This window comes from Nannobrachium achirus (assembly GCF_963921795.1).
Source record: "Nannobrachium achirus genome assembly, chromosome: 14".
Taxonomy (NCBI): Eukaryota; Metazoa; Chordata; class Actinopteri; order Myctophiformes; family Myctophidae; genus Nannobrachium; species Nannobrachium achirus.
The window spans coordinates 16,842,425-16,856,235 of NC_137821.1; the positions used below are offsets into that span (position 1 = coordinate 16,842,425).

General features: G+C 41.7%; 1 protein-coding gene across 1 annotated transcript in view; it reads right to left on the reverse strand.

Moving 5' to 3' along the window:
- col25a1 (collagen type XXV alpha 1 chain) overlaps positions 1-13,811 on the reverse strand; it is a gene marked incomplete at both ends in the record, with an annotated part of 237,583 nt that overhangs the window by 22,689 nt on the left and 201,083 nt on the right. Inside the window, 7 exons of the mRNA XM_080742348.1 lie at positions 454-498; positions 1,207-1,251; positions 2,498-2,566; positions 4,818-4,880; positions 7,067-7,111; positions 10,274-10,309; positions 10,408-10,440. Of these exons, the coding sequence (XP_080598474.1) occupies positions 454-498; positions 1,207-1,251; positions 2,498-2,566; positions 4,818-4,880; positions 7,067-7,111; positions 10,274-10,309; positions 10,408-10,440 (336 nt within the window). The remainder of the gene's footprint in view (positions 1-453; positions 499-1,206; positions 1,252-2,497; positions 2,567-4,817; positions 4,881-7,066; positions 7,112-10,273; positions 10,310-10,407; positions 10,441-13,811) is intronic.

Sequence of the window (13,811 nt, forward strand, 5' to 3'; positions counted from 1 at the left end):
CTTTGTATATGTTCTTGTAGCAACAAAAGATAAACTTGGCATTGCTGTTGAATGTTCTCTTCAATATGTCATAATGACAAGAAGTGTGATTGATTGCGCCTCAAAAGGCAACACATTGAAGGAGCGAGTAAAAGAGTACACTGCCCCCTAGTGGCATTAACATTTGCAGCAACGGTTGCATCTTGCCATTTGCTGAGTTAGTTCAGTGTTAGTCATTTTAAGTCATATTTTAAAATTATGTGTCCAAGCCATGTCATCTACTGTAGGTGTTTCCAGTAAATAAGCTTAACTGAACAGTAAACAGAAAATATAATATAAAATATACAGTCAATATTCATCAGCATGCAATCTATGCAAGCTCAAAAATCAATGCTCTGCAAACTGGTGTTGCCAAGAGACGCTGTTTATTGATACTCTTGTTGTTGTTGATGATACAGAATGTTCATAACTTACCCTGGGGCCCACGGGGCCCACGTCTCCCTTTCCCCCAGTCTCTCCCTGGAGCAAGGTGACAAACAAGTCAAACATGATCATCAAATCGTCACTGTCGGGCAGAAACCTCATATCTCCAAGTTTCAAATTTGTATGTTTTTCGTAAAAGTAAAGCCCTGCCTCATCATACAAGACTGTCGCACAAGACTAGTGAAAATAGCAGATCTACAAGCACACAACGTTTGGCTGTTTTCACTAGTTTAAATCATTTTTAAAATGATAAATACAAAACGAACGGTTTTAGACATACAGTGCCGACAACAATGATATGACATTTCTTAGGATGGTGCTGTGTATGGTGTGGTGTAGTATGATTTGGTGTGGTAAACTATTGGGATATGGAATGACAGTATAAAGTTTGCACATTGATGTCTTTTGTACATTATTGCATTGCATTTTGCTAATTGTTTGTACTTTGTTTCATATTCTTGCACCTTGACCAAAACTAATTCCTACAACAATAGATATACTGGCAATAAAATGTTTCTGTGTATGGTACAGTGCAGTACGGTGTGGACGGCTTACTATACAGTACAGTGTTGTAGGGTATGGTACTGTATTCTTATGATCCAAGTTTTGATAAATGGTTATTAATGTGCTAATGAAGGTGAGCTACTATACAATCTTAAAAAGCACAGATGAAACGGATCAGGTGTTTGTAAAAAAGTTGATGTAAATGTACTGTTAATTAAACATAAGAGATGCCATGATTACCTTTGAACCTTTAAGACCAGGCATGCCAGACTCGCCTTGAAATCCCTGCAATTGGTGAGAAAATACAGTGAGCCAAAAGAGAGATACTGTACATACACATGTTCATTCTGAACAGTGACACCCATAAACACGTAGCAGCATACACTTGGCTACAAACTACACTATTTTTTAAATTGTAGGCAGTTTTTATTTAGACAGGATAGAGTAGAATAGAGACAGGGAACTGAGCATGGGCAGAGAGGGTGAAACACAGGTCTCCACAAAGGAATCGAACAGGGAGGACGCAGCAATTATGTGGTCAACGCGCTATCCACTTAGCAACTGGCGCGCCCCTCCATTAATTTTCAACGCATATTTTCACAGAGGAAATAACACCAACTTCTCTTATTCCGCTCTGAAGAGCAGCATGTTTAGTTTCAACCCCCGAAAAAAAGAAGAAAATTGAGCTGCGTTCCATGTGCAAATTACCACAGGGAAAATGGAGGACTTGTTTATTTGAAATGTGATGGTTAAATGGTGATGGTTATTCCTTCGGGGGTTCCCACAGGATATGAAAAGGCCGTACAGATCGTCTCGGTTTAGACTGCAGATTAAGCCACCTGTCAGGTCAGCGCCACTTATAAACAATGGTTAAGCTCATTCATATCGTGTTCTGTCTGTTTGCACTCTGGGGAATGCCTCCAACACTTTATCGCACATAATGGGTATTTGTCTTTCACCGCAAGGGCTGAATACTTGATGAATGCTTTGGAATCTCATTCTACTCTGCCCTTACACTCACTGAGTTGGATTGTTCCCGACTTTTAGCATGTGTTTAGGGAAAACCGTCTCCAGATGGCAGCAAAAACCAATGAGACACATGGGAAATATGAAGGGACATCTGTGATCAACCAATGTAGTCTTTCAAAATATACAAATAAAAAATGCTCTCCTCTTTTATTTATTTTTTTACCATTCAACCCGACAGTCAAATGGTACCACAGGCAAGTAGGTCTACCACATAGATAGACTCTAATGCCTGACAAGCAAGTCCCCGGTTCGATTCCCGGTTGGCCGGAAGCATTTGCTGCATTACATCACTGCCCTACTCTGTCTCTTAGTCTTGTCTCTCTACAATGATGATAGATATACTGTAACAGTCCATGAAACATGAAAACATATACAGTAGGTGCATGCAGTGCACACAACACACACTCTCACGCATGTGCGCGTGCGTGCGCACACACACACACACACACACACACACACACACACACACACACACACACACACACACACACACACAAATAACCTTAGGGCCAACTGGTCCGATGTCTCCTCGTTCACCCTTGCCCGTCAGCCCACGGTCCCCTCTTTCACCCTATGGAGAAACAAACCAACAAATAAACCAAACATGACTTTTTGATTTGTACAAGCTCATAGTGTGGCACCAAGCTTTGAGCTTATGCAAATCTTTGATTATAAATTTTAAAGCGAACATTTTTTAACACAATTCTTTGCAGCTAGCTCTGCCAATGGGACCCTGGGAGCCGTTTGTGCCAAAAGATGTAGGCCATATCTAGGCCAGATGTAGGCCACACTTCAGAGCCTGGACATTTTGGGGGGACCGGAGATTGTTTGGGAACTGGACAAGTCAGATGTTGGAGCTTAGCTCCATCCAGGAGCACTGCTCAAAAATATGCAACGCTAGACATTATGAATAATGGTGAATGTCATACACCAAAATGTAATCTGACTCATGTAGCATTATGAATGGAAAAGAAAAAAATTGTTAAAATAGTAATTAATATTTAAGTGAAACCTGTGTGGTAAAAAGGTACTTCCCTCAAAATCTTCACCAGACAGCAGACAAAGTCTGAAAACTATGCATTCTGCATGCCTTTCCTCTCGAAGTGAATTGACTAAAATAGGCCAGTAGAGGGGGCTGTGGTACAGCTTACTGAGATCCAAACATTCTATCACTTGATACACTGACTGAACTAAAGTGAACTAGCATCATTGACCACTGACCAGAGTTCTCTCATCGGTTCTGCATCTGTTTTCTTTTGTAAATTCTTTCAAGTAGTCAGTGACATTTCTGTGGTGGATAAAAGTGACCACAGATCACTGATTTAAAGTGAATGAACTAGGATAGGATACATCATTTTAACAAAAGACATGTTTTTGAATGGCATCCTGCCATCACAACATATCACGGATGAGATAAACAAACGATTGGAGACCAGGAAGAACGGACACCGTGACCTTTATTTTGGTGAAAGGAATATCGACAACACATTGGTGGGATACTCTTATTCTCCAAAACTCTGGTAGATGACTTTAAAAAATGACAACGGTGGACTGACTGCATTGGTTCTCAAAACCCCCAGGGGTCCTTGAGGGGGTTCCAGGGGGTCCCCTGCTAAAAGATAGTTAGGAACCAAATGGACCCTTATGGGTCTGTAACTCAGAGAGTGTACAAAATGGACCCTAACAGGTCCATTTGGTTCCATTTGTTAAATTAACATCAATTTTACAAAATAGATTGGGCTCTCAGAGATATACATGCCATTGAATGGGCGTCCGTAGCCTAATGCATGTCAAACTAGAGGTCCTTGAAATTAAAATGGTTGAGAATCACAGGTAAAGCCGAAAATATGTATGTAGTTACCTGGTATGTCTTTTCAAATGGGGGTCTGCGGGCTAATAAGTGTCAATTTCAAGGTGCACAACATGGAAAAGTTTGAGAACCACTGGCATAGTATATGTACTATAAACGTTTATGGTACTGTATTTTTGGGTGTGCCGTGTTGACTCCAGAATAGGTTCAGAAGCATACATTACAATACCTAATGCTTCAGACCTTAAACAATGCAATTGAACATTTTCAATATGCAGTCTAAATTACCCTGGCTGCATTTTCAGAGCACGACCATCAGGGCCAAAGACGATGAGATGATTTCCCTCCATCATCATGGCACTAAACTGTCTGTGACGGTTTTCAGGTCCTACCAAAATGTGTCCTTCCCCTCACGGCTCACGCTCATCGACTTGATACAAAGTGTTCTGAAGAGAGAACACGCTCTTCAGACACAGTCTAGGGCAGTGGTTCTCAACCTTTTCAGGCCGCGACCCCGAAAAGAATCATATTTGAACTGGGGACCCCCACCCTGACGAGCACTTAAGAGTTGAGGCATTACATTTTGTACAACACGGTTTTATTGTGAAAACATTCAATCTACATGCTCACAACGCCTCGCGTTGCAATTTGGCCAATGTTTCATTTGTCATTTCAGAGGTATTAAAAAGTCCTCAAATTGTCATTTTAGAAATGTGCAGATACCCAATATACACTTACACTTTATGTTGGTTTGTTTACTGGGGGACCCGACCCACAGGTTGAGAACCACTGGTCTTGGGGTTCATATACACACACCAGTGGTTCTCAAAGTGGGATTTTTTTTCTCAAAGTATTTTCCGATGGGGTCTAGGGCCAAATGCATATTGGACATGGGGGTCCTCGACATGAAAAAGTTAGAGAAACACTGATATACACCATTGAGGACGGCCTGCGTTACGTACAGTATAAAGACGGTTCATGATTCAACAGTAACGTGTGTGAGGCAACCTACCTTGGTTCCTGGGAGCCCTGGAAGCCCGGGTTCTCCCTGGGGACCCAAGTAGCCAGGCTCGCCCTGAAATTACCAGCAGAAATAAGTATCACTTACTGTACCGCAGGCAGTATGTGGTGTAACACTGCTGCCCCCACCCCCTCCCCACAGGCAGTGTGCGGTGTAATACTGAGCCCCCACCCCCCCCGCGGTGAGCACTGAACACATATGCAAGATGCAGGGACGAATACACAAACACAAGCATGCAAATACTGACTTCACCAGTATATGAGCGCACACACACAAACACACGTGCATACAGATGTGCCATTCCAACTCGTCAATGTTTACTACACAGGTTATTCTTTCCCTGTTTTGACTTTAATGTTTTTATGGAGAATATCTTTGCAGACACTCGCAAATGGCAAGAAACCACTCCCATTTCCATTGAAAAGCAGAATCCACCTTCAAAAGTAGATTTAAACTTAGAAGTCAGAGAAGGTCATGAAAATAGCAAAAATAGCTGATCTACAAGCTTTATGTTCTGCAAATCTCCTGAAAATCTACTGTCTTGCCAATGGCAATGGACACGTGAAGTTTTGAAATGGCACATCTGTACATGCACACACAGACACACGCTCACACGCACACACCCGCGTGCGCACACGCACGCGCACGCACGCACGCACGCACATACACATACACACACACACACACACACACACACACACACACACACACACACACACACACACACACACACACACACACACACACTCACACTCACACTCTCACACACACACACACACACACACACACACACACACACACACACACACACACACAATGACATTTCCCTGTTCGCTTTATGTCCTGGTTTCACATTATTGCAGTAACCTCTCCTTCATGGTAGGACTCCTCTCAAATGTATATGAGCTTATTAAAGTCCCTTGTTAAGGCGTAACCGCCGTGCAGAGAAGTGATTAGATGAAATGGGTACAAAAGCCAACTGCTACTGTACTGTTCAAGTCCTCACATTTAAACATTGTGAGTTAAAAAAGCATTTTCCACTTTCGCGGGACAGTTGCGGATTGGTGAGCCTGGTTGTAACGGCTAATTTAATTTACAGGGAGTCAAATGCTGGTGCTAACTTCTAAATTGAGATATCTTATTATATGATTTAGAACAACTTGTGCAAACCAAGGTTCCCACATGCATTCGAAGCCGTTTAAAGATTTTTGCATCGCCAGTGAACGGAACCAGGAGAAATGTAGACGAAAATGTGGGAGACCTCAGAACTTGTGAGTTCTATGTTAGCAACACATTGTTAGAGCCCATCAAGCATTCCATCCTCTTAAGTAAAAACAGGAGTATATAAAAGACATTTCTTTTCTTTTTTTTTATAAGGCCAACAGGTTACAAGCATACGGGTGTACGAGCAAAACAAAAACCAAAACAGTAACAAGCATCATCTCATCATGCCTGTGCGAGCATTCATTGCATTCACACGTTGTGTATCAAGCCAACGAACCTACGGTATAATGTTTATTACTGCGTTTGCCATTCATTTGCCATGTATCTAATTGGAGGTGGTGAAATATGCTTCCCCTTTTCTTTTGGTTTTTACAGTAGATGAAGACATGTTTGCTACACACGTCCAAAATACAAAGTCCATTTTAGGAATTCTTGAATGACGTAAAAGAAATTCTCCTTAACAAGCGCAAGTCTTCTTTTAAGTATTCTGCACTGATAAGACTGCTTAAGATGACGTCAATCACATAGGCATAGGCACTACTTTATCAGAGCACATTCACTACATCACAGGCCTCTATTTTATTACATAACAAACGCAAACTAGACTTTTCCCCCCTTTTTTCCCCCTTCAGTTTTAGAAGATGTTTTGGATTAGAAGCACACATGCACTATTCTGGCCCCTTAATCAATTTAACTTGTATTATATAATTTGTGTTATTCACATAGGTGATATAGCGCAGGTATGTGTTTCCCATAGGCTATATACAGATTCATATAAGTCTATAACTATCTCTGGCTGTTGCACATCTACGTTCTCCCAAACAGTAGGAAACACACAGCAACAAGCAGCATTACACTTAAGGGAAACCTAACTTTGGGTTAAGCGGAAGTTGGCGAGGAATGACTGGTATAACACAGTATATTAGATATTAACTGAAGCGGGAAGACACGGACAAGACCGGAGGAGAAGAATTGCGGGGATGTTTTTTTGCCATGAAAACAGCCACAACATTTACCTTAATCCCCGGTAGTCCGGGCAGCCCTGGAAGTCCTGGCTCTCCCTACACAGGAAAAGTGTTACAACACGTTACAGCCGAGCTGAGCCGAACCGAGCCAAATCAAGTCTTGCTCCTACACTTTAGGGCCTTACTCAGCACACTCTGTTCTCTACTTGTATATTCCTGTGCGTAGACGAGTGCTACAGTGAATGTTAAACGTGCCGAAGGATGGCATGATGCCTATTAGTTTGTACTGTCTAATAGCCATTCACTTGAGGTCATTACTAGCAGCAGGAACTGCGCATGCACTTTCGTGACAAACTCATGCAGCCATAGCGCGACAGGGCTATTAGTGTTGGATACGGGGGGACTATGAGGTGCGTTTATAATATCCCTCCTACCAATTGTTTCAATAAAGTGGGATCATTGTGTTGTTACATGTAAGTTCAGGCCTGCAAACGGAAAAGATTTAACACAGTGGATACCTTGGATTCAGATTTCCCAAAAGCTCCTTTTGGAGAATTTAAGGTGATTAGAGTTTGGCGGTGGGTGAAGTTGAGAACCAAGACATTTCTCAGTTACCAAGGTCAGGTCCTTGTCAAGTAGAGAATTCTAGACTCCCATTGCATCAAAGTGTGACTACTGTACAGTCATTTGATTCAGCTCTGGGAAAAGCAAAGCAATGTACCCCTGGGGTGCGCCTTTCGCAGAGACTTTCCAAAATAAAACTTCTGACTCAGGGATAATATAATGCTCTATTAAGAACTTTATTCAAGGCATATGCAAAGAAATATTTAGCACACCACCACAGGAGAATGGTCAACTGTAATGGCACTCAGGAGCCCAGTGCGATGGCAGTAAATCTCCATCATGGCTCATGAAAGTAGCAAAACCCAGCAAAAAATGTCAATCAGTGGTTGCATTGACAGAGATCAATAATGTGATTGTTTTGACGGGCAGCATCATGGGAAGTATAAATTGTATCAGAGCATCAGAGCAAAGAGAATGACTATAAATTGAGAGAAATGGAGTAAAACTGTGTATGTGTCATTCAGGCCAGAAGTGTCCTTTGCAGCAGGGCAGAGAAAAATGCATCTGTTATGGGACGCTGTCTCCATGGAGCCTTCTCCTTAGAGCAGGGGTCTTCAACAGGGGGTCCGGGGCCCCTAGGGGGTCCACAGAGTTACTACAGAGGGTCCTCCAAATCTTTGTGTGATAGAAACGTTTTTTTCCCTTCTTTTTTATATTAACCACTTGAACCCTCCTAGTGTCCATATTCTGAGAACTTTAGCCAAAAATAGCAGATCTACAAGCTCACAATACCTCACGCTGCGAGGTGTTGTGAGCTTGTAGATCGGCTATTTTCGGCAAAGAGCTTTGGTGTATAGGGGAAAAAGAGCACACGAAGTACAGAGTGAAAGGTTACGTTTATTATGTATTGACGGTTCAAGTGTTTAATATCTGAAAACACAAACTGACATGAACCCAAAATACACTGATGATTGTGCTGTCAAACAATGAAACTATATGGAATCTATGACAAGGTTGTGGGGGTCCATGCTTAATCTCTCTCTCAACTAAGGGGTCCTTGGCCTGAAAATGTTGAAGACCCCTGGTATAAAAAGTTCTCAGAAGTGAACTGGAACCTCACATAACCTTATGTCTTCAGGCAGAATGACACACAGTGCCTATTCAGAGGATGGGGTGACATCAGCAATGATTTCCAGGGGAAAAGGAGGAGGGAGGGGGGGTATGGAAGGTGAGAGGGGACATACTCTCTCAACTAAGGGGTCCTTGGCCTGAAAACGTTAAGACCCCTGCCTTAGAGGAAGGGAAACTGGGTGAATTAATGAGGTGTGGAACTTGGGATTAAACAGTGCAATTAGGTTGGGTACTGGTGCAAGTTTTGGTAAGAGGGCAGCTAATAGCTCTTGTCTCTCATGCTCGGTTTTGATTTGAACCACCTCAGATGTCTTCAGCAATATTTTCCATCGATTTCCTACTGTGGCTTCAGAAGCAAGTCACAAACAAATGTATTAAAGAGAGAAACCAAGATACGTCGACAATGCAACACAAATGCAAAATATGTGGAGTCAGTAGGTTGCAAAACCCAGTCCTTCAATAACTGGGTGGTGGTAAAATGATGCTGAAATGCAGTAAAAAACCAAGATATCAGGAGAAGTGTTAGTAAGGGCCTTACGCCTGTTCAATACAGGCATCAGGCCAAAACATACTGCATAAGACACAGCCTAACAATGGGGATTCATGGGGAGTGGTGTAAAGTAACTAAGTACACTTACTTTTTTTTTTACTTCACTGGAGAATTTCAGTACTTTTACTTCTACTTCACTACATCTCAGAGGCAAATATTAGACTTTTACTGACTAGAATTATTTGAAAACCTTTGTTATGTTTGAGATTATTATTACAAAACATAGCTTACCCACTTCAGCCCTATATACATTTTGGCCATATGAAAATAGTTGATCTACAAGCTCACAATGCGTCACAATTGCAATGTAACATATTCTGAGCTTGTATTTTCAAAAGACTTTTATACATTTGAAAACCTTTGAAATAGTAATGAGTACTTTCTACTTTTGGTACTTTAAGCACATTTTTAATTCCAGACTTTTACTTGTAACAGAGTATTTCTACATTGCAGTATTGATACTTTTACTTGTAAATGTATCTTGCTTGAAATGTGAGTACTTTTTTCCAACACTTTGATTACTCAATGTCTGGTTTGAACCAGACAGTTATATGTTGTTCCAAAAAGTATTTTATTGTGTGACCGTGGTACAAAACAGATGATTCTAAGTCACACACAGACTTTCTGGCTAAATCTACATCATATGTAATATGGCATTCCCAGTGATGACAATAATTATCATCATGGCTATATTGAGATGAGTTTAAATCCCGTACCCACTATTGATGCGACAGAAACAATATATTACTACACCTAAAGTATACTACAAAGGTATGCGCTGCAGTGGATAGCGTCATTAATTGTTCAAAACATACACTGCAAAGTCCTTATGGGGATCATTTTAAACTTTAGGTGAATACTCAATACTTCGATTTTGCTGGTGTCTACAGCTCAATGTATAGTAATACCACTATAACCATTCCAGGTACAATTTCTACAGTTATTTCTACAGCTTTGGTAATTTCGCATTGACATGATAATATTGCTGGTGTAAAGTAGAGGGATTCATTTACCTTATACCCGCCACGTCCAGGCTCTCCAGGTTCACCCTGCAGACACAGCGCAGATGATCATTTTAATACGATATTAAAAAGAAAGGCAGAAAAGATGGCAGTCGTATCATCATACAAGTTACATTAGCACTCACCTTAATGCCTGCTGCAGAGGAGCCTGCATCTCCCTACGGGAAGAACATATACAAATTGAGTTAAAATCAAATTCATTCACTTTTTTCCATTACAGATGGAAAATAGAATATGATTATACTAGACCATGGTGGTAGTTTCATGTTTAGGAACAACGGAGACAAAGAAAAGGCATCAGGTTACATAACACTGACAGAGGTTTAAGTGCCAGTATTTAAGCAAATAAAATGTTCTGACACAGTGTTGAGCACTACGCCTGATGTTTATATCCACTAAGCAGGCGATCAGTCGCGCCCTAGCGTGTGTGCGTGTGTGTGTATCTCACAAACTAGGCCTATCAGCATTAGCCTGGAACCAGACCAATCCGCCTAGGCAAAAAAACTTGCCCTTGGCGAATATGGGTCTGGCCCCGCTCAATTGTGAATCCATTTCCTCTCCCCCAAAATGTGGGGGACCAATTAGGGCCCAGCATTGGTCTGGTCTAACCAATCGTGTCTAGAGCCATATTTTTAACCCACCCCTTGGAGATGAAAATTCTGCTCGCGAGTCCAGACTAATATCCGATACGCAGTGAGGAATTAGTATGAGCAACGCCAGGCTATATCAGCATCATATCATGCTACCAGCAGGTCACACAGGCATCAATTCTAGTATATTTTCTATATGTCATTTGCATACAGAAGCATATTCTGTTGTTTACCTGGTATCTATAGTGTTTTTGAAGCACTACACTGTTGTCTTTGCACTCCACTATTTACCCTGTTGTTTGTTGACTAAGATTCATGCTTACTCTGATTCACACTTTGCTGCATAATCAGCTCCAGGCTATGGGATAAATATCCTAAGACGCCATGGAGTGGAAGTAGACAAACTGGTGGAAGCTGTCTATCTGGCATATGGGATCTAAACTGATTTCTAAACTACTAATCATTTACAATGCTACTGTCCAGAGAGATAACAAGATAGACACACACAGTACAGTGCAAGGCCACTTTGATTAACACCAATACATTTCTAAACGTGAACAACTTAACCCCAAGTGACATCACGTCAAACTGCTGCACTTATTGTATGATCCATTTAGATATATATTCATATAGTCATATTCCGCTTTATTTACATTAGACAAGTGAGTGAAACATCCAACATTGTTTTCCATCAAGTGTTTCTTTTCTTGTTGTATAGTTTTCAATACTGTGTGGATTTAACATGTTTGGGACTTCTCAGTGATCTGACTTTAAGGCAACCTTGTAGATCATGGGAAAATAATGGGAAAATAACATTTGTAAGAGCGACAGATAAAGAGCAAAATAAACTGAAAATATCTGTCCCTGACAGATAGAACATGTCAATGACACTCGCATGAATGACGCACACGTCAATGGCGTGCGTCATGTGAGGCCAGTTTGTTCGCCATAATTGCACCACATTATTAATTACTTTAACCACACACTAACTACTTTATTATTTGTATGTCAATTTGGACAGATATGGGGAACACATTCGTCATTTAAATTCCCCGGCTAATTTGTGTTTTCTGCGCCTGTGTAAACATAATTGACTAAATCAGGGTTCCCCAATTAGTTTTCCCCAAGGGCCGAATTATGTCTAGGGTAGCAAGCCGAGGGCCACAACATTGCAGGGGGCGACGGTGGCGTTGCCGCTACTCCAGCGACAGTTCAGATATCGTCGTTGTCGGGTGAAAATCTAGTATGTCCAAAACAGTTCGTTTTTCATGTATCATTTTAAAAATGATTTAAACTAGTGAAAACAGCCGATCTACAAGCACACAACGCCTCACACCGCGAGGCGTTGTGTGCTTGTAGATCGTGCTTGTAGATCGGCTGTTTTCACTACTTTTGTGCGACGGCCTTGTATGATTTGCGAAAGAACATACAAATTTGTACAAATTTGTCCACCCGACAACGACGATATACTAGTGTTGTTGCTGCTCTTATACCACCATTATTACTGGGGTAGGTGTGGGCCAGACAGTATCCCCCCGCGGGCCACAAATGGCCCGCGGGCCGCCTATTGGGGAACCCTGGACTAAATGAATCAACAATCAGCTTCCTTCAACATGACCATTGCCCCGCGTGCCTCTTCATACAGACGCACAACCCCAAAACATTGTCATCACACACCCCACAGCTGGGGGAAGGTAGGGCATGCCTCCTAGTGGATATCTGCTGCTCTACCGAGTGTTTATACTGTAGTCTGCTTTGTTTCACAAAAACGTAATACAGCACTTAATACAACACTTTTATGTCAAGAACCCCAAATTGACATGTACAGTATTTGGGTGCACACAGACCCCCATTTGAAAAGCTTTAGTGCCAGGGAGCCCAATAAGAGGAGATTTGTCAAGACTTGTCAAAGGTTTTCAAATATAGCAAATCTACAAGCTGCTATGCCTTGTGAGCATGTAGATCCGCTATTTTCAAATAGCTGATGAATAAAATGGGGCTACTGTTTAAAATGATCCTCATTTTGCTGGAACCCCACTGGGGTGTGCGACTGCCACATCAACATGTCAACATATTGTCTGAACTATTCAACTGCATAAGACAAGAGGTGAATAAATACATAGGGAGCAGCACACATAAGACGGAGACTGCATGCAACCGCCATGAGCAGACAACGTCTGTGGTGCAACAACGCTTTCTTCTCTTCACCGTGCTGTATGTTTACTGAATGTTTACACTCGGTTGTACTATGCCTTAACAGAGTCTGCCATCCAGAACCCAGAATTCCTCTATCAGCCATATTACTACTGCACTGTACAGTAAAAAACGAGGCATAAAACAGGGGACCAAAGAGCATAATTATGGGTAGTTGGTGGGAAAAGGGAGCAGGGGGAGAGGAACGAGCTCGGGGTCTGGAGCTCTGGTGCTGATTCTGTGGTTACAGTGCGCATACGCCTCACGCTCAGAAGTTGCTGCAGGAATGCCTCCTGCCCTCAGTCTTTTTATGGGAGTCATTATGATGCACAGCACACAAGGCATGTTTAATTGCCGCATTTTTTTTTTCAGACAATAAAAGCAGCATTACTGTTTACAGCTGGGCTTCGTGGAATGCTCAAATGCGCCGCCAAGCTCCCCTGGGGGCTTGTCGTTCTTCCTTTTTTATTATGGACGTTTTCACAAGTTAGCGCTAGCTTGTTACATCTTTAATTGAGGGTACACATTTGATCCGAGAGGATGGACATTTACTGTATAGGGACGGATTATCTGCGAAAAAGGTTCCAGAAATGTAATGTTAATTTAGATCTGAGCCTTACGGGTAATTTTTTACACTCACAAGAGTTAAATTAACACTCCAGATTTTGTTCTGTGGAGCAGCCATTGTGTAAAAAGATATATTTGTTTAAAGATGTTTTAGCTTGAGCCCTGGGAAACAGCCTTGG